The sequence below is a fragment of the Amia ocellicauda genome, chromosome 3, assembly GCF_036373705.1.
Source record: "Amia ocellicauda isolate fAmiCal2 chromosome 3, fAmiCal2.hap1, whole genome shotgun sequence".
In the NCBI taxonomy this organism is placed as follows: domain Eukaryota; kingdom Metazoa; phylum Chordata; class Actinopteri; order Amiiformes; family Amiidae; genus Amia; species Amia ocellicauda.
Genome location: NC_089852.1, coordinates 3085138 through 3111592, shown reverse-complemented (window position 1 = coordinate 3111592; position 26455 = coordinate 3085138). Strand labels below are relative to the sequence as shown.

Below are 26455 nucleotides of genomic sequence, written 5' to 3'. Positions count from 1 at the left end.
CCACAGTTTAATGTCACTGATATTTTTGCTTTTGTTTTTGTTTGTTTGTTTTTTCCAGTACGAATACTTCAATGCCGTGTTAATTAATGAAGTAGATGAAGAAGGGAATAACGTGGAGCTCGGGAAGGAGTTCATGTTGGAGCCAAATGACCATTTTAATAATTTGTCGGTCAACCTTAGCCTCAGTGTCGTTCAAGTACCAACCAACATGTACAATAAAGGTATGTGTAAAGTACTATTGCCCCGGCCGGGCTGGGTTAAAATGCTGTTCTGCAATCGCACCGCCGTGTTGACTGCTCTCTGTGAGTTGCACCTCGGGGGATGTTGTGGGAAAATGATTTAAAAACCTGTAAAAGTTTTCTGCAAGTAAGTATTTCAAGAATGGCCTTGGGTTAAAACAGTCTAGAGTACATTTTGTACATGATAGCTTAATTTAAAGCTTTGAAATTGTTTATCATTATTCTTACACAGTATCTCTAAATACACTTGACAAAATTGTCATTTAGGTATGGGGGGAAACAAGACACACACACGCACACACACAACACACACAGACACACATATATATATATATATATATATATATATAGAAAGATAGATAGATCCATTCATGATAGTAGATAGAAATGATAAAAAATCTGCGTCAGGTTCTGGACTAACTTATAATGCACTTTTTACTTTTTTATTTAATTATTGTTCTGGAATGACAATTGAGTTCATCGCCACCAAAATTCAAGGTTAATGTAATTTGGCATTAATAATGCGTCTGTTTAATGGATTACGTATGCATCTCACCCTGTTAAAGGAAGCATAAACTTCATTATTATTTTTAGTAAGGGTATTTTAAGTAGTCTGAAGTATTTGCTTTTCATCTTTTAATTAAACCGCTATTAGGCCGCTGTATTTAATGTTGAACAATTGAAGTCGTGTTCCAGGTCACTGTTGGGAATGAATGCCATTGCAGTTTGAGACAACTTCACATGTTACCAGAGATATTGGTTATGTTAGTGAGGACAGTGTGTAGTGGGGATTAATTAGCACGGGGTGTTGAAGAAAGTTGTATAATCTGTATTTGGAAACCTGGGAGAGGAGATGGGAGTTTGAAAATCAGTGTACATGTTTGCTTTGTGCGCTCATCTGTTCAATTTGCCCAATATCTTTTGGGAAGTGTGTAGCCACATGTAATACGGGGAAGGAAATTAGTCCTAAACCATTTATTTCAGGAAATACATCCCATCAGAATACCTTCAAAAGAATATGCTGGCTTTCAGATCGGTAAAAATCACGCTGTTAAGCAAATGTGATAGTATTAACATTTATTTTTATGTGGTGGACCTTATTGTGTTCTTCTTGGAGAAAATGTTTCAGAACTGTAAAATAATGTGTCAGAGGTCAGTTTTCTGATCCCCTATCACAGAGAGATTTGGGTACATATTATATCTAAGCTGTGATTCATAACAGTATCTATCAGAGCCAGAATAGAATATCACTCTCTCTCTCACACACAGACACACACACAACAACAGTGTTTTAGAAGATATCCATTCATCCATTTAAAACGCCTAAGACCCAGATTATATCGAATCTCCAACTGATCAAGCATCGACAGCCGAGCAGGTGACAGCAGGTGAATGCTCCAGTTTCATATGAATGTGATTAATTGCGAAGAATAAGAAGATGTTTCTGGCTGATAGTTTAAATTTGTGAGGTACAGATTACAACCTGGCAGTCCTATAATTCAGCAAAAATCAATCCTCTTCTTAGCTTCAAAGAGGAAACTAGACAATGACCTTAATGTCCCGGCTGTGTCTAGTGGCAGAATGGTTTTACAAATCCAATTAAAGAAATTGTAGTAAATACACAATGCCGAGACAGTGAAAATGAGACGGGGGGGGTATTTCCATTGAACTGACTGCTCCTTGGTAGCATTTATTCTGGTTCTGTCAGTGGTCTTCGAGCAGTTTTTGTTCTCTTTTTGTTCGGCTCAAATGAGCGTTTCATGGCTTTTTATCCCGCGTTGTTTTCGGTCAAATGAAGCAAAGTGAGCACACAGGAAGTAAATGAACTTTTGGCCATTAATTCCATTGCTATTGTGTTTGTGGCACTCTAATCCCGACAGAAGAAGAGTGTGTGGAAATGGCTTTTGCTGTGAAATAAATGGTCAACGGGCTCCTGGAGAAAATCAATCCATAGAATTGATATTTAGCGCCACCTGTGCACTTAATGGTCCTTGTTCTTTTTGAATTTGCTCTCCTTTAACATACAAATAATTTACAATCATCTCCATTAAAGACGTTGATGATTAAGTACGCGTTCGTTGTACGTATTCGTGTCTTTGAATTAGACTCCAACCTTTTTTGAAGGCAGTTATTTTTTACTCACTGATGTATGTAGTATACACATGTGGAGATAAAGGCACTTCCGAAATCCAAGTTTAGGGCATTAAACTGCATGTGGAGTAGTGTTGAAATACAAGAAAATAATCCAATTCAATTTTGCGTACCGACCCGGACCTCACCCAGATATAAAGATGAATTTCCGGGAGTAAACCCTGGAGAGGAATCATACCGAGACCTGTTGAATCATGACTTGTCCTAGATATCAGGTTGGACTTGGGTTCTGGTTTAGGGAAACATATAAAGGTAGGAATTATCTTAGAGTTACATTTAGGACTAGTTAGCATAAATCCAGGCTTTAGAATTACGTTTAGTGATTCGTGTTTGGTGTAAGTGTTGGGTTAGTGTTGGGGTAATGTCTCCCAATGAGTGTTGACAGGGAGTGGATAGATATCTTATTGGTGTGATAGAATTTACTATGTCTTTTTGTAAGCAGCTATAACTGTACACACGAATAACAGCAACAGGGGAACAGTGGAGATTAATGAAATGCAAAAACGATAAATGAACAAATAAGCCTTGAATGTTTTTATTTTCAAATTGTTTTGACTATATCTACCTGGCAATTTGCCACCAGCTTGACATGGTTAGTACTTTGTGCAATTGGAAATAAATGAATAAACAATGAGTGTCAGAAAATGTTGATTTCATTCACGGTATACTGTAGAAGGATTGTTGCACAGGTATGTGTAGTGTCAAGTCATTTATTTGTGGTGCTGACAGTGTCACAGTTCAAAATGCAGGTGTGGACCATTATTTCATTGTGAGGCACAATTAGAGGTTTTAAAAAAAGGAATACATTTAAAAATAGATTATAATAATTAGCCCCCATAAAAGAGCAGCAGGTTTCTAGTGGATCAGTCCGTTGAAGCCAGTGATTTATTTGGACCACATCCTAGCAGACTTGGCAGCCCTGACTGGAGCAGTTTAAACTGACGCAATGTCATCCTCTCTGGATAGCAGACACACAAACACGCACAAACACAAACATGCAGACATTTTATACATTATGTTTTGGACGTAGGCTGGAACTGTAAGTGCTCAGTGAGAAGTGTTATCTGCCCTTCGACTCCTTTTTGCCGTTGGATTTGGTATTCCAGCAATATAGTTTGCCACCCTATGTAATTACGAGGATTTTCAGCTTTGGGAACGGGGGGATTTATCATTTAATCCAGTGTCAAGTCTAAGTCAGTTTAATGTAAGTGGCAGCTTTATAAGTATTCAGCTGTTACCCCCATCGTTGCTTGGTTTCAATCTGTCAACCAAGAGGATTCTTTATCTTGATATTGGGTCTTCTTTGATTAATTTATCTGAGCCCTGGAGGGAATTTGACATAATCGCTTTCAATAAAAGATAATTTGAAGTTAATTTAAATTTGGATTTGCTGGAAGTTCAAATATATGCAATTCTGCTCCAGCTAGTGTAATCAGATCAAATTAGGCAACTCATTAGTTGAGAGAAATTCTAATTGAAGTTGGAAAAGGCACAACTAGTTTCTCTCACATTTGCTGAGGCACGAATGCAGTTCCCACAAAACATTTTGTGTTTGGAAAAGTCATTGAATCGTCTTGTCATTATTTTCTGCATTAACCTAAAGCTCCTCGAAATTTGGACAACGTTTGGCATCTTCAGACACTAATATCGCTGATATAGTCTGTGTGTTAACACTGAAGAGAAAAATGTACTGTGGCATTTATATCAGCAGACTCCTGCGGATTCATAATGTCCCAGTTGGAGTCCCAGTTTTCTAACCTGCACTATTTATATCCTAATTGTTGTTTGAGGTTTGAGGAAAAAAGCCTTTATACGTTTTACATGTTTTTTAATGTAAAAGATTCAGTCATAGATTTTTTTTTACTTTTTAATTACTGTTCAGTGTACATCTGCACTTTCTTCCTGAATCAACCTTTAGTTACACTTCATCAAAGGTATGAGTAAATCTGGAGGCTACTTTACACAGAGAGCTGGACGGGCCTGCTGACTGTGTTTAATGCTGTTTAAGACTTGTCTTCTATGATTATTTCATCTGAATAAATGGATTGTTCATGCCTTAGTGCATCAATAGTGATTACATCGGGAGGGGAGGGGGGAATTACCATAATGATATTGTGCTTTAAGCAAACCTAGAAGAACAGGAAATGAAATTACATGGTCAGGTGTCTCTTGCCGTTTAAGAAGCATAAATGATCAATACTATTCAGTTCTGGCAAAGCTGATTCAAAACTGTTGTTTTTGACTAACAGTGATAATGATGATATATTTAATATGATATATAAATAACTTACTGGACATGCTCATTCTCGACCAGACTAGATACAGCCTAGATACGCTATCTATTCAAGATACAGGCAATAACAGACAGGGGAGTCTGTCCTCATTCTTTTGATGGATTTAATGTATTCTGCAAGGTGAGAACGAGTAAAGATAAGATGTGAAACAACATCTTCATGATGTTATTGTTATTAAGCCTGGAAAAAGACCAGATACTTTGGTTTAAAACATAAACATGGTTTTGGGAAATGAATACAACTGACATTCTTAAAAGGGCCGGTGCATTTTCAAACGCTTTTTTATTTGCTAGGCATCAGTTCAGATTAGGGCAAGTAAACTGAGGATTTTTAAACGTGTCAACAGCACCCAGCCACACATACAAATTAATCCTTACATACCGTCATCTGCACTCATCCCATGTTAGCCAGAACAGGTCACACCGCGGTACACAGAGAACGCTACAAACGGCCGACTTTGATCGACAAGCTGTGGACTCCCGTTTCCTCACAGTATCTCTGTGCGGGAAATAAACCTGTTCCAGTGTCTCGTGTTTGGAATTAAAAACCTATTCTTTCCAAATGCATGTTGTCTGACAACTGGGAAAGAAATCTATTGAATTGCGGAATTCTTCTCATCCAGAAATGAGTCAATAATCAGATAATCATATTCTAAATGAGATCCTTTTCCCCCTTTGAATTTATCAGTTTCAGATAACAGTCCCGACTCCAACTCCGGCGAATGAATGCTCCTGCTACTAATATTGCTGGAAATAGATAATCTTGGCTTGACAGCTTCTTGGAAGGAGATGATAGTGTGCCTTGACCGAATGATATTCATAGCTCCTTTAACTGGGAAATTGAAAAAACCTACCTAATCAAAAATGGATGTGGTTCATCACATTTCAATATCTTTTCAGGCAGACTCCAGACAACCAAAGATATTTTTTTCAGGCCACATAGAAATGTTGATTATTTTCTGCATTTATCAAACTGTACAGAAGAAACCTGCTTTTAGGTATTACCGTGAAAGTTTTTTTGGTTTGTGTTTTTTTTCTCTTTGAGTTCATGCAGTCATACTGAAACGAGAGCAGCGTCTCCTGGTTCGATATGAAATAGTCGCGGTGGACCTCGCGGTGGCAGGGAGCTTTGTTGACATTCTTAGTCATTTACATCAAACTCCCTCCCTCCAAACTTCTTCGTCTACATAATGAAAGTACCGAGTAGCACAATGAAGCCGAGTCAGGTACATTGAGCGATGAAATATTAAGCTGTACCTTCTCTTAGCAATTTGCACAGCATGGGAGCCACACTTCTCTGTGCTGTACTGCGGAGAAAGCGCATTGTTATTTTTGTGCACTTTTCTGGTGCGTGCTTTTCAAAATGCACAGATGAATGCGAAATGGCAGAACGACAATCCATTAAGCAAATTATAGAAACTGGGGGGGTGGGGGAGAGAAAAGTATGGTGCCTAACTCTGTGGGCGGCAGGGCTGTCCTAATGTTTTATGACTCCCAACTGCCTGTAAAGAAAAGGCTTTTTGTAATGTTGTTGTGGTCAGTGTATAAGGCAGTGCTAAGACGTTGAAGACAATTACAATGGGTGTACCCAAGTCTAAACTACTCTTGCTGGTAGGCATTTTGTTTTTACTTTTTAAACTTTGCAGACAGTAACCTCGGGTTTCTCCGTTTTGTCTTGCAGATCCTGCGATTGTGAACGGGGTCTACTGGTCCGAGGCATTAAATAAAGTATTCGTAGATAACTTTGAACGTGACCCATCCCTAATATGGCAATACTTCGGCAGCGCCAAAGGATTCTTCCGGCAGTACCCGGGTGAGTATGCGGGGACAGCGATGGCACCGCCTGGCAGTGGGGCGCAGCTTGATTTTAATTAGCTCGGCTGTGAGCCTCCTCCCAAAGGTTCGTTGAGAGACAGGCTGGGGGTGCTTTGAGAGGCTGAGTGACAAGTAGACAGGACTAAAGACTGAGGTTTGAAGCCTTTATATTTATTTATTTATCGGATAGTGTTAGAATGCATACAGTGCCTTAGCAATGTAGATTATCGACGTCAGGCAATGATCAATGCCTTCAGTGGTTTGATTGTAAATAGAAAATTAAGTCATTTGTAAGTAGACATGATTGTGTTTAAAGTCCTAGATAACATTGCATGAGGGTTCTTTTTCACAATTAACAATTAAGTACTTTGAGAACATTATTAAGCATCTGATGTCAGTTTTGGATTTATTTTTGATTAAGTTATCAGAGAAACCGTTGTTTCTGGCCATTGTTAAATCATGTAATGTCTTATCTTGAGAATCTTTTTTATTTATCTAAATTCTATTTCATAATGACAACTCAATCTAGTGGATGTTACAATTAATCAGGTAATAATAGTGTCCTAGCACCGGGGTAAACAAAGAATATGATTTCTACATAAATCAATTGTAATTGTTTAATTCATGACTTTTGTGTAGACTGCAGTAGCCTGATTTTTTAAATTAATCTTTAATTAACTAATTAGAAAGGATGTCAAAGTAGTTGATTAAAGTTATTTTGAATTAGAAGTTGTACTGCCACAAAATTGACAACCTGTTGGAGCTTGAAAATGTAAATCACTTTAAATTGCAGGATTGGTCAATTTACCCATGTCATTGTTAATTATGCACAGGTATAAAATGGAAACCCGACGAACATGGGGTCATCGCCTTTGACTGCAGGAATCGAAAATGGTAAGGTTTGCACTTTTGGGCACATGAAAGGAAATTATAGTAATACTAGTTAGGAATTATAAAACATGCAGATTGTTTTGTGTTTTTAAAGGTATATTCAGGCAGCTACTTCACCGAAAGACGTGGTGATTCTGGTGGATGTCAGCGGGAGTATGAAAGGCCTTCGTCTCACCATCGCTCGGCAGACGGTGTCTTCAATTCTGGACACACTTGGAGATGATGATTTTTTCAATATAATTGCTGTGAGTATTATTCCGTTTCTTACCTTCCTATAGAAAAAAATAAAAATAAGCAAAAGAAAAACGTACTTTTCAGGTTCGTGGCCTATAATTTTCCAACCCAATAAATTCAATCTAAGTTGTGTGGCAATTCCTGCTGGGATTGTTGAACACTAACAGTTTTCTTTAAGTTTAACTCCGCAGACAGACCCGCTGAGCTTTCTCTTTATTTTCAGCGTTGCCATCAAAGAAAAGTATTTCGCTGTGAAGGAGTCTGAGCTCTCCCTCGGCAAAGTGGGTTAATATACCAATTTGTATTTCTGGAGGCTACTGTTAAAATGCTGGATGGTGAAAAATGAAATGTGTGTGTGTGTTTGTGTGTGTGAATGTTCAGTCAACAATAATCCTCTCCGGAGCTCAATTACCAGGCTTGTTGTTGGCTACAAACTCGAATTGAACATCATTACTTCATTACCAAGGTGTAGTTTTCTGGAAAAGCTTCTTAGGTAATCCCCTTTCTTTATGGACGCTGATGAAAGTGTACTCGGGCATGTTCGCTGTAATGTAGTGTGACCGGTTTCATCTTTCCCCGCCGAAGAGGCATGGGAGGTTGTCCATTGTCTGAGGTGTCGAATTGCTCGGTGGATGTCTAGCTGCCAAAGCATTGAAAGGAATTGATTTATGAAGAGAGACCATTGATGATAACGACTGCTAAGTTAATATTGACTCTAAACTATTGTACTATTTTCAAAAATGAATATCTCGGGACATGTTAAAGCTTTATGTTAGTCAATTGATGAATATGGGAGGCAGCATACATTTACCTCACCTCTGCAGCCTTGTGTTAGTACTGTGTATCACCGGCACTCAAAACGGATTTGACAAGTCATTATTCTTGTTTTAACCCATGTTGAAAAATGCAAACATGTCTTGCGGTTATTGAAATTTGTTGAACTTCAAATTGTGAGCTCGAATCGAGTCCGATCTTACATATCTGTTGGAATGCATTTACTGTTTAACATAGCAAATTAGTTTGCTATACTATAAACTATATTTAAATTGCACACCGTGATTTCTGATTAGATTATCCCCAGGCATATCAGCGGTTGTCATTGAATCCCAGTTCAACATGAGTTGCTAGATCTAAATATACCCAGATGACAGGAAGATTTGTTTGGAGACACTTCAAGCTCAGCTGTCTTTAAGTAACAGCTAATTGACATTTTATTTGATATTGCATAGTTGTTAAGACGTGTCCCGTGTTCACCACTCATGATGCGAAGTTGTACTGCACTGGAGCGATCGATGTATTTAAATTATTCTGTTGTCTTCTTCCCTCGTCCTCTCAGCCAGGAAACACATTATAGACACTAGGACTATTGCTTTATTTGAAAGATGCTCCTTCTGCAGTGAAAACAAAATGACGCCGACCACATGACGTCTCAAATCTGAGAGGACGCTTTAATTGCTTGAACAGTACGTCCCCACAAGTGCACAAAAGTGTACATTTCCCTCATTTACAGAGAGATGGTGATAGAATGCAAAGCTTGGTCAAATAGGCATCATTTTCTAATTTACTTTGAAGTATAATTCCTAGTCATGCATTAAATTAACAATATTATCTGAAAAAAGCAGGCTGCTGCTTCTATTTAACTCTCGAATCTGAAATCTCTTCCTGCACAGGGGTGTAAGCCATGCATAAAATGAACAAAATTATTATCTAGGTTGGGATTGTTACATTAATTTAATGCATCCGCTGAATAGTTTTCAACAATTTTGATTACGGTAACTAGCGTTCCTGTGTTATGTTGTATGAGGTATGTGGTCGTGGAGGCTGAAGTTTGATCGCCCTCCCTTCCCACATACATTTTAGTAGTAATCGTCTAAACGTCAGTCAGGTTTGATCAAAATCCAATGCATAACGAACAAGCAGACTTGGGGTCTTCTGCGGTGTCTTCGTGTCCCTGATTGACATCCTTATTATTAACGGACTGCACTGTGCTTTTAATTATACCTGCTAATTCAGAATCAGATTAAAAGTTAAAAGTATTTAATTCTGATTAAGAAAAAAATGTGACAGCCTTCCCCTGGGATCAGACTGCATTTCATTTCAGTAGCAATACTCTGGCTTGTTTTATCACACACACATTGTGGGTTCAGTACCGCACACTAAACTCAAAACACAATTTCGGCACCGCGTGACAGTTATAAGAACATAAGAAAGTTTACAATCGAGAGGAGCCCATTCGCCCTATCCTGCTCATTTGGTGTCCATTAATAACTAAGTGATCAAGGATCCTATCCAGTCTGTTTTTGAATGTTCCCAAATTGTCTCTTCAGCCACATCGCTGGGGAGTTTGTTCAGATTGTGACGCCTCTCTGTGTGAAGAAGTGTCTCCTGTTTTCTGTCTTGAATGCCTTGAAGCCTAATTTCCGTTTGTGTCCATTTGTGTGTTTTTCATGCCGAGTTAACAGAGTTTGGGTGTAGATTTGTCTGAATCGCCTAGCTTGGCTTTTTGGTTTTGGCTCAGGTTGGAGTTCAGGCCGTTGGTTGGCCTTAAAATGGGGCAGATAACCTACTGATATAGTGATATCTGTTATGATGAAAGATCTATTTTCTCTACTTGGCAATTCACTATCCCAATCCAGCATGAAGATTGAAATGATGATTTGTTGTGGTTACACCCCCGTCTTCCACAGTGACTCCAGGATAAACAGAGGTCAACAAAACTTCCCGAAAGTGAAAGGGCAGCTTGTTTTGTTTCAGAAATAGTCAGCACTAGCGTCTGTGTGTATAGTATTCTACTTTCATTTTTGAATGCGTTAACCTATTCCCCAAGCTTGTAATTTGCCCGCAGGAAAAACTCCCTGCTCTCTGGGTAAAAAAAGAAAGAAAATAAACAAGTCAGCTGATCTACTTGACCTTTAAAGTAGAATAAGTCTCCTACAGGGAATGAAATGGTTAACAAGTGTGCCTGTTGAAGGTTTGGCGATTTATTCATATTAATACAGTGGTTTTGTTGTCTATTTGGTGTAGACAAGGTGTTTGCAATGCAGGTAATCGGATATAATTAAAAGTGGACTGGACATTTTCAGTTTGAATTGTGCGTAAGAAGTGGATCTGTGTCCTGTACCTAAAAGTTCTGTCAGCTCTATTCACAGATCACACTCTCTGTGAACACACAGCAGTTTATTTTTAAATATTAAACCAAACGATGCTGTTTAATGGTGTGGAAACAACTGACCCCAGTGATTATAAGAAACATCATATTCTTTCATGTGTTTTTCAAACCATGGGAACCTCAAAGCTTTTTTTTTCCATGCTCCTTGTTTTCGCACATCTCTCTGGTTCCTGCAGTGCGTCTGTCAAGGATTGTGTGTCACAGTGTGTCTGTGTTTGTGTCCACAGTACAACGAAGAGCTGCACTACGTTGAGCCGTGCCTGAACGGGACGTTGGTCCAAGCTGACATCACCAACAAGGATGTGAGTCTAAACCTTACTTTGAGTCCGTAATGCTGTACAAAACCGCATGCCTATCTAAAGGTATAGAAGGTATGTATTGTCTACTAATGTTTTAGAACATAAGAACATAGAAAAGTGTCCAATTGAGAGGAGGCCATTCGCCCCATCGTGCTCGTTTGGTGTCCATTAATAACTAAGTGATCAAGGATCCTATCCAGTCTGTTTTTGAATGTTCCCAAATTGTCTCTTCAGCCACATCGCTGGGGAGTTTGTTCAGATTGTGACGCCTCTGTGTGAAGAATTGTCTCCTGTTTTCTGTCTTGAATGCCTTGAAGCCCAATTTCCATTTGTGTCCCCGGCTGCGTGTGTCCCTGCTGATCTGGAAAAGCTCCTCTGGTTTGATGTGGTCGATGCTTTCATGATTTTGAAGACTTGGATCAAGTCCCCACGTAGTCTCCTCTGTTCCAGGGTGAAAAGGTTCAGGTCCTCAGTCTCTCAGTAGGACATTCCCTTCAGACCTGGAATAAGTCTGGTTGCTCTACTCTGAACTGCCTCTAGAGCAGCGATATCTTTCTTGAAGTGTGGAGCCCAGAACTGTCCACAGTATCCAGATGAGCTCTAACTAGTGCATTGTACAGTCTGAACATCACTGCCCTTGTTCTCAATTCTACACTTTTGACAATATACCCTAACATCCTGTTTGCCTTTTTTATTGCTTCCCCACATTGTTTAGATGGAGAAAGTGAGGAGTCCACATAGACTCCTAGATCTTTCTCATGCGTTACTTCATCTAGTTCTATTCCCCCATAGTGTCTTATAGTGGACATTTTTGTTACCTGCATGTAATACCTTGCACTTGTCCACATTGAATTTCATCTTCCAGGTGTCGGCCCACAACTGAATATTATCAAAGTCCCTTAATATGGTTTTCTTAAATGCCATGTGAAAATGTTTCAAACTCAAGTTTTTTGTAAAAAGAGTTCTTGTACTGTTTGGAGTCACGGAAATTAACGCATTTTACGGTGTGAGATTATGAACAAAGAGACGAACCCTCGGAGGAAATTCTGAACAGGATTTCTACTACCACCTGTATCGCCCTGAGATATTTTAATGTCAGGGGATATTTATACAAACTATTTGTAAAACTGCCTGCAAATGTAGTTCTGCTCTTGATAAGGCAAACTAAATGTTGATTTAGAAGGAAAATACAGTATACATTAAGTGTGGTGGAGATATTTGTCTTGGAATAAGATTCACTTCTTTACCCCAAAAAAGTTTACACCTGCATTTTCATTGCTAAATCAGTGAAAACTTCACTTCTGAATAGATTTGGGGGCTACAGTGTGTGCATCACGCGCCTGACTTCAAATCCATTTCAAAAGCTGACCTACTTTTCGAGAGTTGCATAATCCGCGAGGCTCCTCTCAGGGTGGCGAAAGTCTGCATTTTGGCGCCTGTAATAAAGCTGCACTGTCCCCATGATTTGTGTGTATTTATTGGTGGCATACTTTCTTCTGTGGGGAAGATTATTACCATTTCAACTGGCACAGCCGGGATTTGTGGTCTCCAATCACTTTCACGCAAGAAAGTCTCGGGCAAATGCGGTTATAATAATCCAGTGGAACTTTGCAATATTTTCTTCCAGGCGTCACAAAGAAGTCAGTTTGTTTGGAGCCGGCGTCTGCAATTCAGTAACCATGGTGCTTTGTGTCCTTCTACTCAAATGTTGCCGTGTTTATCACTTAAAATCTCTGAGTGTATTTCGTAACTCTGCAATTTGGCCATAGTTACTGACATTGACATTATTTTTTTGGCAAACTGGTTTTAAAACATCCTAACAAATTGTGGCAGCAGCTATCATGTTTTGTTTGTTTGTTTGTTTATCATTTATTGATTCATTTTTAAAAATGCATTTAGATCCTGCTTCAAATTCATGGCAGGAAACGATCTGCAGAATCTCAAAGATGAGTTATTTCAACGGGGAAGCCTCCTGCTGTTGAGCAAAATGGAAATACACTTTTGGATCTTGTAAATCGTTATTGAAGTGAATGGACACTTTGGTCTTTACAGATTTCGCGGCTTGCTGTCCCTCATTGAGATGCCTAGCGCACGGACTAAACAAAGCTTTTTGTTGTTGAAAAAAATGGTAAAACAAGATTTCATCATTTTTATAATGCATGCTTTTTTTCTAAAATGCATTAAAAGTAAGTTTCCACTAAACAGCGGCATCTCCGGCCGGCTGTCAGATCAGACCAACTCGGGCACACGGCCCAGTAAACAGTGCAGAAGTGATTGTCTGGCAGGAGCTTTCATTAAGATTGTCTGCGTGATAAACCCCACCGAGGTTTCTCCTTGAAGGAATATCTTCAGATTTGAATCCCACTTTTACACTTTTTTAAATTATGTAAATTAAGAACCCGGTGATTATAGTTTGAGTGAAGTCTGTTTGCACACTTGCTTCTTTTCTTTCCTTTCCAATACTCTGGTTTATAAGTTGTACACTTTTATTTTGTATTTAATCATGAGAAAGTGTAACAAAAGACACTTCAAATCAACACAGATCTGGCAACTTGGTTGAGAATTACACTTATATTGTTGTATTACATACATGCATATAAACATACTCAAACACAGAGGATGTCTGAATTATGGGTACACCTAACTAGTTTAATTTGAAAATGTGTTAGCTAATGTATTCGTGTTTATTTTCACTCTTGATATGATTTAATTAATATTCAGATGCCCCCTTTCTTATGACAATTTACACACAAACTCTTTCTCCCTTTCTCTCTCTCTCTCTCTCTCTCTCTCTCACACACACACACATATATATGTACATTTATTCAACCTTTAACTGTACTGACTGACAGCCTGAAAGTGTAATCTGCAGGAACGTGGTCAGACAGTTTGTTTTAGTCAATAGTGCTGAGAACCACTAACATTTTAGAAGCAATTATTGAAAAAAAAATAAACTACAGGAAAAATATGGTGTCCCATTCAAATTAAGCAAAATGCAAATTAAGTCAGAGCAAAAGTAATTTTTGTTTATGGATGGAATATTAAAAAGAGAGAACATAAAAACAAAAGGTGGTGTATGCTTAGAAGGAGACTGTTAGGTATATATCTTGGAGCACGGTTAAGACGATTATTAAGAAGTGCAAGATGTGTGGCACCACCAAGACCCTGCCTAGATCAGGCCGTCACTCAAAAGAGGATGACCGAGGAAGAAGATGGTAAATTTATAAGAGCTACAGGCGTTTATGGCCAAGACCGTGGAAGTGTGACAACAATGTCCCGAGCCCTCCACAAAGCTGGCCTGTGTGGTACTCAAGAAAGCCCACATTATATCCCATTCAAAATATGCAATAAAAACAAAAATGGAACTAAATGCATTTGTCCTAAATGCAAAGCGTTATGTTTTGCGCAAACTCAACACAGCGCATCACCCAGAGAGCACCATCCCTACGGGAGGCATGGTGGTGATGTTATTAACAATATTTCTCATCGGCGGGGACTGGGGCACTTGTCAGGATAGAAGGGAAAATGTATGGAGCAAAGTACCCCTCTGCAAAAAAGGTGACACTGGAATGGAGGTTTACCTTTCACCCTGACAATGACCTGAAGCACACAGCCAAAACTACACTGGAGTGGAAATTTCTTCTTCACGATAAAAACTTTTCCCCCTTATCAGTGTATGGTGTGGGAATAGAGTATGGTGTGTAGATAAGTGGGAAAAAAAACTAATTTAAATGCATGAAACTCTAAGGCACTGACACAACAAAATGTGGAAAAACTTCAAGGGGTTGTAGATTTTCTTTAAATATATTATGTCATTATTTTTATATTTATATAGTTGAGTAATGTCTAACAGCTTGTATTTAAATGTGAATGATAAGAAGCCGAATTCAGTCTGAATGAGTATTGACATTTAGTCAGAGTTTCAGTTTTTGTTACGTTTTTGGGCTGGAAGTCTGAACATAATCAGATAATAGGATCTACTGTGTGGCATCGGAGCACACGGATAGTTATTACTCTGATCAGACTTGACAATTCCTATCAGAAGGAATTGATTCAAGGTAAAGATCGCAGAGCAGACGGGGGCTGTAGCATCAACTCAGTTTGTTTCTCCAGGACAACCTTGGCTTATTGGGAGGGCTGGCGGAAGGAAATTGCGTCGCTCTAACTGACGATGTGTCTCAGATCTTGTTATTGTAAAATAAATATGTACAAATTGAATGAGCTGTGGTTCTTTATATACAATGTCCCTGCATTTTACCTTTTATTCTCACCAGACGTTTGGTTTCCTCAGCACTAGACTGGGATACATCTTCTGTCTGTCTGTAAATGATTGCATACTAAAGTAATAAAGACATATTGGCACAGAGCTTTTTCTTAAATATGTAGTGAAATACTTAATTCAGTTTGTCTTTTGGCAAGAGCTTAACTCAGATACTTTCATTAAGGCTAAGAACATAAGAACATAAAGTTGACAAGAGACGAGGCCATTCGCCCCATCGTGCTCGTTTGGTGTCCATTAATAACTAAGTGATCAAGGATCCTATCCAGTCTGTTTCTGAATGTTCCCAAATTGTCTCTTCAGCCACATCGCTGGGGAGTTTGTTCAGATTGTGACGCCTCTCTGTGTGAAGAAGTGTCTCCTGTTTTCTGCCTGTTTGAAGCCCAATTTCCATTTGTGTCCCCGGGTGCGTGTGTCCCTGCTGATCTGGAAAGGCTGTTTTTCTGCCGAGTTAACAGAGTTTGGGTGTAGATTTGTCTGAATCGCCTAGCTTGACTTTTTGATTTTGGCTCAGGTTGGAGTTCAGGCTGTTGGTTGGCCTTAAAATGGGGCAGATAACCTACTGATATAGTGATATCTGTTATGATGAAAGATCTATTTTCTCTACTTTGCAATCCACCATCCCAGTCCAGCATGAAGATTGAAATTATGATTTAGGTGCTTGGCCCCAGTCCCCAGTAAACTTTTTCTGTTTCTCTACTTAGTTAACTCAATCTGTTGTACATTAGACATGGAGTTTCACTGATTATACACCTTTCTTTCTGTCTTATTGTCATATTATATATTTAGCAATTGTTAGCAAACTCCCTGTCTATCCTCACTTTGGGACTGTGAGAATACAAATGCCATTTTTCCAATTGACACAACATGGGTGTTTAATCTGAGCGCAAGCTGCCCGAGTGCGTTGAATATCAGGATGTTAAATTGCATTTTTTTCTTGAAGTTTGAGCTGAAACTTAATAAGCCAAGTATATTGAAGACAGCGCCGCTGGGGGTTTTCAGTTTGCATCATTATCAGGACTAGATGTTGCCGAGGTCTTTTGTTGCTCGCAGTTGTTTTATTCCTGCTTATCTGTGTGCTCAAATGTAAAACACATTACAATATCTGGGATCCCCTCAAGGTTGGCTTTGTACCCAGCTGGAATCCAACTGTTGTCTCGTCACTCTGACACTTCACAAACTTTCATTTTAGTATAATTTAAGGACGGAGAAATAATCATAAAACCAAAAATAAGCCCATATCTGCCCAAACTTAATAAAAAAAAAAACAAAAAAAAAAACGACGGCATACCTACTGGAGTGAGATGTGTTTCTGCTCATTATAAAACCAATCCAAATATTATTGTCTGAGATAATAATCGTGGCTTGTAACAAGTCTGATGATCTTCAAATATCGACATCTAAATCTATATCCTTCCATGACTTAAACACTGCAAATCTGCTTGATGGCAAACGGCCAAAGAATTTCTAAACTGCTGGAATTAAAGACCTCTGCCAGGGGGGCATTGTGTTTATAGTGTTGTATTAATTTCCAGTTTGTAATGTCAGTTTTTATAGGTGATTACTTTGTGTTGAAACACAAATGGACACAATACGAGTATATTAGCCCACATCATTGGGAAAAAATGATTTTACTCTCCAACTAGTTAGCCAGTTAGAAAAGGCCTTTATCCCCCCCTTTTCTTTTTTAAAAACTTCGGAGATAGGAGGCACAACCATGAACTCCCTCTCTCCTAAGGCAGTGCATTTTCGTTCGACAGCTGCTGACGATGAAATATGTGGTTCGGAAACTCTCCTCAGAAATCTATCCGGCTGCTCTGTGTCTCGCCGAGGAACAGCGGGAGATTGATGCTGAGATTAGAGGAAAGAATTGGGCTCACGTGACGGCACACCGCGGCGCTCGGTGTAGACATATGTCCCACAAGCAATCAGTGACAGACATGGCTATAGGAGGCCTGAAGCTGTATCGGCCCCGGCGTTTGAGTTGCTCGTACTCCCCGGGCAATAACTTGTGTACCAAACGATTAACCTTTACCTCCAGGTATTTGTGGAAAGCACTCATTCTAGACTGCAGTGTAATGCTCCGGCCTTTTCCTCTTCCACACCTTCTGTTCTTGAGTTTAGCGGCAGGCGAGGCTTTTAAACTTTATCTCCTTTTTGCTCTTGAAGGATTGATTGTTTCTTAAAATGATTTTTTGTAGTTCAGAGCCTTTTCAAAGCCATCCACAACTCTTGGAACTAACAGAAAATGAGCTGAATCAACATGAAATGCTTCTAGGTGAATTCGGATAATCTTTAAAATTCTTTTTTTCTTCTTAAGAGAAACATTAAAGGCGATACAACATAGACTCACATTTCTGAAAGTGAGGCGTCTGCTTCTAGTATCTTCTGACTAAAACCCCTGCATCGAATTGACTTGGTTTGATGCGTGGGTTCATTGACATTCAGGCGTTCTTATCAAGACTTGGTCAGACCCAATACCAATTTGTCACTGCAGTCTTAGTGTCCGTCTTTAGGAGACTGTTCACAAAGCCATTTTCTCCTTGTGTGTATCCAACAAGAGACTGGTTGCAAGTCTGGTCCTGTACACATTCAACAAATGTCAAATGAGAAACAGATTTGATTGGCTAACAGCCAGAGTCCCTTGCGTATACGACACCAGCACTTGAATCCATGCCCAGTTCACTACTCATCCTATTTGAGATAGAAGTGCACTAGAAGTCCAAGCCTCACCGGGATAGAGTTGGCGTTAAACTACACAGAAAAGCTAGATTTTAATTTGTGTCGGGGTTGTGTTTCTTCTGGCTGGACTGGGACAGGTTGAGTGGCAGATTGGGTTCTGGCTCAAGTTAGACCTGATAACGGGCTCAGAATACAAATGTAACAGAGTGTTCTTCTTGGCTGGCATTCTAGTTTGACCTGAGGGCAGTGTTGTCCTTGGTTGCTTTTGGCTCTTCATCTTCGAATCATCTGCTTCCTGCCACAAGTAGCTTGGTCTTATTTGTCAACTGATACATACCACTTTTTTTGTTTAGGTCGGTCTTTAGGTGATCCTTGTACCATCTGAAATAACCACCATCATACCAAACCAACGTTCATCTCACCACCGAGTGCGTGTTGATGTAGTTTGGTAATATGTGGAGAAAAAATTGCAATGTATTTGCTCGAAATGCATTCATAACGAGACAAAGATGGAGTACAAAATGCCCTGAGTTATTTTAATTATAAACCGGGACCTTATAGGATAGCATTCTGGCAACATGCAGAGCCGAATGCTGTAAGTCTTTCAGGTTTGTTTAGATAAAGGCCTTCTGTTTTGCCTCTTGGCAATCCTAAATAATGAGCAGTATGGCTGAGACCTGCCGGGTCACCGCGAACATTAAACTACATTAATTGCTTTAGAAAGCTAGTGTACGTGTGTGAAGACAAACATATGCCCTGAAAGTGCCTGAAGACTGAATTCTCTTTAGTTCAGTTCGCTGGTAAAATGGGAATGCAAATCAGTCTTTCACCTGTAATCTGCTGTTCACTCTCTGCATTGCAGGCAGGCGAATTTTAATTAATGAATTTATCTTCAATAACTGCCACTAACGGGTTTTTAAAAATAATGGTTTCTCACAAACACTAATGGAGTTTTATGTTCTGCTACTACATTCTCTGTATTACATCTTCATTTTGTTTTTATTTTTTTGGGGGAGATTAATCAGTTTTATTATTATTGTTTTTTGCCTCAGCATTTCCGAGAGCATCTGGACAAACTCTTTGCAAAAGGAATCGGGATGTTGGACAACGCTTTGGATGAAGCCTTTAAACTCCTTAATGAAGTAAGTTTGATTGAACTGAGCCCCTGTAACTCCATGTCTGTATTAAAGGACCACAAAAATAATTAAATCAATAAATTAGTCATTAAGCACTTTCATTCGTGTCATATAATTTCATATCTGTATTTTACTGTACCTACAATGATAGACAACGATAGACCCCTCCTGTGGTAAGCATTCATACATGTACAGTAGGCAACAGTGTGAAGGAATTAAATAATTAGGGATTACTTTTAGACAAGAATCAGTCCTACACTTCATTCTTCAAACATTGAGAGCAAGTGCCTTTTACTAAAGGACTGAGATGATTTACTAAAGTATTGTGTACAAGGTTAGTTGCTGGCATTCATTTCCTGAACCTTCTGGCAGTAAGTGATCGTCTCACTGACCTCTGTGTACGATCTAAATGTCTTATAAATGGAGAAATATAGTCTATCATAGTCCATTCAACTAAGTAAGAAAAGAATTCATTAACAACAGTGTGAAATCACACACTGTAATCAGTTAAAAGCTTCAAATAATGTAAGGTGGAAAAAAGAAAAAAATTGTTTACATGTATCATGTGATACCATAAAAGTACAGACATCCTTGTGCTGAGACATAGAACAATCTATAAAGTTCATACTCATACACACAGTTAATCCATAATCAATATGAACTACAATGCATTATGGGTAGGGTCCAACTTTATTAGACTACGCTTCACTCCTCCCAGCGCAAGGTGGTACTGCAGTCTGCTGAATTAAACCACTTATTGATTCATAATCTCCCAATTCCTTCAATCATCTCAATTAGCCATTGTATTAACGAGCATTGGAGCGTTGATTAAGCAGCAGCAGCTATGGACATTTATTTACGCATCCCTTCATTATGGGACGGGCATTCATTCCGATGAGAAAATTGCAATTTTAATAACTATATTAACTGTGTTTGGAGTCAACGGTCAACAGATCTCCACGGTATCACAAATTTAAAGATTTGTACCCCAAATTTAAAAAGTAGGCCCATTTGACAATGTTTTGACTTTCACTTTAGAAAGTAAGTTATTCAGATCAGTAACAGGGCTCAGTATTAGTGTGTCTGTATTATTTCCACCTTCATAAACACAAATCAAATTTTGTTGTTATTCTGTCTCTCACGGTTAAAATACACCTACCATTAAAATTATAGACTGATCATTTCTTTGTCAGTGGGCAAACGTACAAAATCAGCAGGGGATCAAATACTTTTTTCCCTCACTGTAAGTTTGGGAAGGGAACACAAAACCAGACAATTTTAAACGAGGCCCCAAGACTTTGGAGAAGCTGGTTATCTCGACCAAAAGGCTGAAGGGAAATCTGTCTTCCGCAGAATAGAGTCATTAGCTAATTGCTGTTCATTGGGAGATCCTTGTCTTTGTTATTATTATGGGAAAGGCTTTGGTTGCCCCAGCTGCTTAATAGAGAGAGGATTGAGTAAGAACCGGGCTATTAGCCAGTAAGCATTTTTAACACCCCGAGATTATGTTCTAATCACTTATTAGAAAAGTGTAATTCCATTGATTGCATTGTCCAGAAGCTAACTGTTAATGAAGACCAGCTTCCCCAGCATTCAGGAAAATCTGTTCTCGGCATTCGGAAATATCTACATAGTAAGATAGTTATTGCAGGAAATTAATTTGAGAAATCCTGCCGTGGAGCTCAAACAAACAGGATGGACACGCGTTATAAATTCGTAAGACCCAACCATTCACCAGCTTCTCAAAGGCAAGAACATATTAATACAAATACGAATAGTAACACACAGTCTCCGTAACACAATGCTGAGGATTTAGATTTGCGGAGACCATTATTTAATCAATAGGAAATGTTACCAAACCCACAGTAAACAACACAACATGCCAGCTGAGCTACAATCACTCTGCCCCAAACTTGAGTTAACGTGAAGCCATTCTCATGGAGTAAAAAAATGTAATTAATACAGTTTTTGGAATACGTAGTGTAATTAATATGCTTCTCCGTCTCGTAATTAGGGCACACGTCAGCTGAGAATTAATACTCTTTGATTTTAGAGAGTTCAAGACCCAGCCATTTGCCTACATATTACACCAATTATACGATTTCCCAGCTCCTTCCTCTTCATCTCCCTGCGCACCGCCACTTTGACCAGGGATGATCATAAGTAGCGCCCTGACATCACCAAAGCCTCCTCAGACGCTGCCGTTCCACATTTAAATACTGGCAAGTGCGCTGTAGTGGCAGCACTGATTATTAATTCACCTCAGGGCTGTGCCGACTCTCCTGACGTTCAGATCTTCATAGCTGTCACTTCCCATAAGGAATACACTTCCAAGGAGGAACGGTATTTGCGGATTTTGCTGCTGGGGCCGGTTGTACTAACCAGATCAAAGCTTCGCATTGGATCGGTGCTCCCCGGATCAGGGCTGTACGAAGCAGATCGGGCCCTGGCGATCCGAGTGTTGGGTTCGGTTCAGGAGCCGCGTGCACAGTGACCAGGGGAGCAACTGTCCTTTGCCCGTCTTAAATTGTGTGGGATTAGAGCACAATAAAAACAAATCAAGTTTCACAAAGGTCTGCTCTTCCCTTATAGACTGAATTAATCTTCATTTCTATAATTCCGTGTCTTTCAGCTAAGCCCTTGGAAGACTGTCTTTTCTTATAGATGTAATGTCATTAAAAATGTTTAAAAAACGCATTATGGAACATCGTTAAAAACTTCACATTGCGTTGCACATTCACCATCACCGTTGGGAGTTTGAGGGCCCTTACATCATTTCTGCAACATTAGCCAAAGTAGAGATCCTTTTATAGTGCTAGTAAATAGAAATGTATATATATGTTGTAATAAAGGGATTTGTTTCCTTAGGCCATTTGCATTTTTTCATGTTAATAATAATAAGGTCATTCTTTTGTTCTTCTCCTTTTCCTCCAGAAGTTAAGCACTGTAGATTCTGCGGTAAATCACACATGTATGCAAACACATGCTGTAGATTACAAATTGGGCTTTTTTGGGCTGTGGCACTAAACAGCACACACTGTTATGAGGCCCAACACATTCATTTGAGATTACCACACATCTAAATAATTACTTTGAGTTTATTTGGGAGAAATGGTTCTGTAGTTGTTGTTCCCCTTTGTGAGTATTAAAATATGCAACAGACTTTTAGGCGATAGTGTTTGGAAACAGTGTGCATTGAACATTCAGTTTGTTACAGGTCAATGAATCAGTTAATTACTATAATGCATCTCAGGAGATAAGCTTAATATATACTGTTGTGGGTTTATTTAAAAATAAATTATCAGTTTTTTTTGCCAGCAAGTTTGGTGTAATGAAAAATTTTACATAATGAACACAACCCCCTCCCTTTAATGTGTTTTAATGGGTACAGTGATTAGCAAGGCTTCAGAAAATAAATGGTGTTCAAAATGTCCCCAGTTCGGTTTAGTCAGTGGGGGTTTGCTTTGGTAATTAAAGACTTTGTTTTAAATGATTGTCAGACTGGGGATTATGGTTTTAAACATTATTATTTGTATCTTTTTTAATTATTTGACTTAATGAGTAAACAACTATATTTGTTTATGTGTTTCCATGTAGTGTTGAAAGGATTTTGTCATAAAAAATGATAATGTGTTTTGTTTTGCAGTACAATCAAACGGGCAGAGGAAGCATTTGCAGTCAGGCCATTATGTTGGTCACGGATGGCGCCGTGGACACGTATGATGCTGTGTTTGCAAAATACAACTGGCCGGACAGGAAGGTTCGTGTTTATCGTTCTTACAGAGCTCCCCCCCCCCCCAGGAAAAGGTGCATTAATGCATCGACGGGATAACAGTTTGTATCACCTGCACTAATGCACTCCTTGATTTGCCGTCACTATTTGTTATTTTTACTTCCTGAAAATGCCCACCAAGGCCATCTGTAAATGTGCAGCATATTGATAGGGGAATATATATATATATATATATATATTTAAATTGTATGTGTCATTTGCATAACAATGAATCTGGGAATACAACAAAAAAATCCTGCTTTAAAGGGCAGAGGTTAAAGTATCTTCAGCCTGTTGGTAAACTATCCAGGGAGCAGGTTTTACCATCTTCAGCATCCACTGCAATGTCTGAAACACAGCTGGCATTCCTTGGGGGTCGCTTGTCCGGAAACTGACCAGATCCAACCCTGCTTAGTGCCGCTGATCTAATGTGACCAGAAAGCCAGGTGATATAGCTGCAAGCAATTTGTCTGGCAGCTGTTCAGCTTCCACACTTTCGCAGTGCCATGGTAATGACGGCGCTGGAAACATTACCGGCTGCCCAGTGTTGTTTTTCTGTTGTTGTGTTTTGTTCCTTCAAAGTCATCATTTCCTTTTCCATTTTAATTGAACCTGTTTTTCCCCACATACTTTTTACACAACAGCTTTCCCTCGCCCCCCCGCTTTATCTGCTGCCCGTGTGTGTCGACTGACACACCGACAATCAACCACATGGTGAAACTGAACCCCGTTATCAAACGTCCTCGGATTCGGCCCCCAGCGGTTCACTGGCTGTTACAGTAACGTGTGAATGCAAGCGTTTTGCCAAATCTGGTGTCTCCGGTCCTGAATTTTGAAGGATTTTTGTGCGGTCTGTATCGGCAATTAAAAGATGGTTATTATCTCGGTAATTGAAAAACAAATAATGCTGTGTTACACTCAAGAAACATGGTACAGACTCCTTGTATATGTGTATTAGTTCATTAGGCGCCGTTGTGAATTTAACAAAAGTGTCAAACCAGCGTGACACACAAAGAATGGTGTCTACAAATCTGTCCGAGAGCTGATTTTAAACTGAATTGTGCACTTTCTGAAAGACAGCAGTCAGCCATGCTGTTTAAAGTACTCGTGTGATATCCGATATGTAGAATACACGTCTTTCAAAAACAGACCGCAGTGTGCGTGTATATCCTGGCTACCGCAGAGCTGTAAAACAGTCTTCTCATGCAGGGGAATCTGATGAAAGTTATAATGGCTTTTCCCTGGAACATTTATTATAAGAAAGCTTCCAGTTTAATGTGCAGAGAAGACAGGGCCTCAATTGGAAGTCTGCGGAGAACATCCCCTCAGAATTTATGGAGTTGTGGTCCGAAGGGCAGCGCGTCCTTAACTGAATTCACAACTTTACACAGTGTGCATTCTCCCTGAAGATTTCTATTCAGAATAAATAGTGCACCCGAATTTGCCTTCTGCCTTCGCTCTTCTGGGGTTACAGTTCATGTTACAATAGCCGCCAGCTAAGGCCAAACTCTCAATTTAGAAACATGCTGAGAGGGGAAATTAATAGCTCCTTTGTTCGCCGTGTTTCCTCTCTCTGAGCAATCTTTACAAACACTCACGGTCTCTCCGCTTTAGAGGCATGACCTGAAATGTGTGCATGTATGTGTATGTGCGCACTGTACATGTTTAATTAAAATGAGGCTTTTGATTTCTCATACTTAAAACACACAAAAATAAACCAGGTGACCGACACAGGTTGTTTTAAACCAGTATACATGGCTTACACTTACTAATTTAAATATTATTACAGCTCTCTTGCAAAATTTCTCCCCAAGGGGTTGTACTCTGGGAAACGTTTAAAGCCAACTCCACTAGGAATTAAATAAAAAACCTCTTAAGCACAACGTCTCTCCAATAATAGTTCTCGGAGACCTTGATGGCGTCTCTCTCGTGGTGGAACCCTGACTTCCCGCCCTCTCCTCCAAATAGCATCCCATATCCACCGAGGACGGCATTGGAATAGTGCTGAGGCCGTGCGGAACAAATTGAACACCTCAGCTAAACTTAATGCCGTCTTGAAATTAAATCGGAGCGTTGTTTGTTAACTTTCGTGTGAATGCCATGACGGCGGCCGCGATTGTGTGCTCCATTATGCGTTATCAGTGGGACACTTTTCTTCCTCCTCGAAGCGCCAGGGACGGCGGTGTCGATGCCTGCGGCGCTCGCACAATAACAGATTGTTTCATGGTGCGGGAGAGAAAAAGTTGTGTTAGACCGTGCGATCACAAAGATAGCACTCTTTTAATAGAACAGTTTTATCTATGTCACTGTTGATTCTTTTTCTTTTTTTTTGCAAGTGCAGCATTTTTTCCCTCTCTTTCTTTCAACTGCTTTCTTTAAATGTTTGGGCTACTTTGAAATAAAAGGCAGATGATATCTGATACCCCCCCTCCAAGAAAGTGTTACTTCATCCATCTTGTATTCTTTGTAAGACATTTTAATTAATCTTTCAGAGAACCCCACATTCGACTCATTCCAGTCTGTTGGCATTTTATAATATTTTTCTTTCTGTTGATAGTTATATATATATATATATATATATATACACTCACCTAAAGGATTATTAGGAACACCATACTAATACTGTGTTTGACCCCCTTTCGCCTTCAGAACTGCCTTAATTCTACGTGGCATTGATTCAACAAGGTGCTGAAAGCATTCTTTAGAAATGTTGGCCCATATTGATAGGATAGCATCTTGCAGTTGATGGAGATTTGTGGGATGCACATCCAGGGCACGAAGCTCCCGTTCCACCACATCCAAAAGATGCTCTATTGGGTTGAGATCTGGTGACTGTGGGGGCCAGTTTAGTACAGTGAACTCATTGTCATGTTCAAGAAACCAATTTGAAATGATTCGACCTTTGTGACATGGTGCATTATCCTGCTGGAAGTAGCCATCAGAGGATGGGTACATGGTGGTCATAAAGGGATGGACATGGTCAGAAACAATGCTCAGGTAGGCCGTGGCATTTAAACGATGCCCAATTGGCACTAAGGGGCCTAAAGTGTGCCAAGAAAACATCCCCCACACCATTACACCACAACCACCAGCCTGCACAGTGGTAACAAGGCATGATGGATCCATGTTCTCATTCTGTTTACGCCAAATTCTGACTCTACCATCTGAATGTCTCAACAGAAATCGAGACTCATCAGACCAGGCAACATTTTTCCAGTCTTCAACTGTCCAATTTTGGTGAGCTTGTGCAAATTGTAGCCTCTTTTTCCTATTTGTAGTGGAGATGAGTGGTACCCGGTGGGGTCTTCTGCTGTTGTAGCCCATCCGCCTCAAGGTTGTACGTGTTGTGGCTTCACAAATGCTTTGCTGCATACCTCGGTTGTAACGAGTGGTTATTTCAGTCAAAGTTGCTCTTCTATCAGCTTGAATCAGTCGGCCCATTCTCCTCTGACCTCTAGCATCAACAAGGCATTTTCGCCCACAGTACTGCCGCAT

The 26455-nt window shown here is 39.5% G+C and overlaps 1 protein-coding gene across 2 annotated transcripts in view; it reads left to right on the top strand.

Annotated features, from left to right (window-relative positions):
- cacna2d3a (calcium channel, voltage-dependent, alpha 2/delta subunit 3a) overlaps positions 1 to 26455 on the top strand; it is a 170470-nt gene that overhangs the window by 63815 nt on the left and 80200 nt on the right. For both annotated transcript variants that reach the window (XM_066697725.1, XM_066697726.1), the window contains exons 5-11: positions 59 to 221; positions 6365 to 6496; positions 7332 to 7392; positions 7484 to 7634; positions 11020 to 11094; positions 19105 to 19194; positions 22835 to 22948. In XM_066697725.1, coding sequence (XP_066553822.1) covers positions 59 to 221; positions 6365 to 6496; positions 7332 to 7392; positions 7484 to 7634; positions 11020 to 11094; positions 19105 to 19194; positions 22835 to 22948 — 786 coding nt within the window. The remainder of the gene's footprint in view (positions 1 to 58; positions 222 to 6364; positions 6497 to 7331; positions 7393 to 7483; positions 7635 to 11019; positions 11095 to 19104; positions 19195 to 22834; positions 22949 to 26455) is intronic.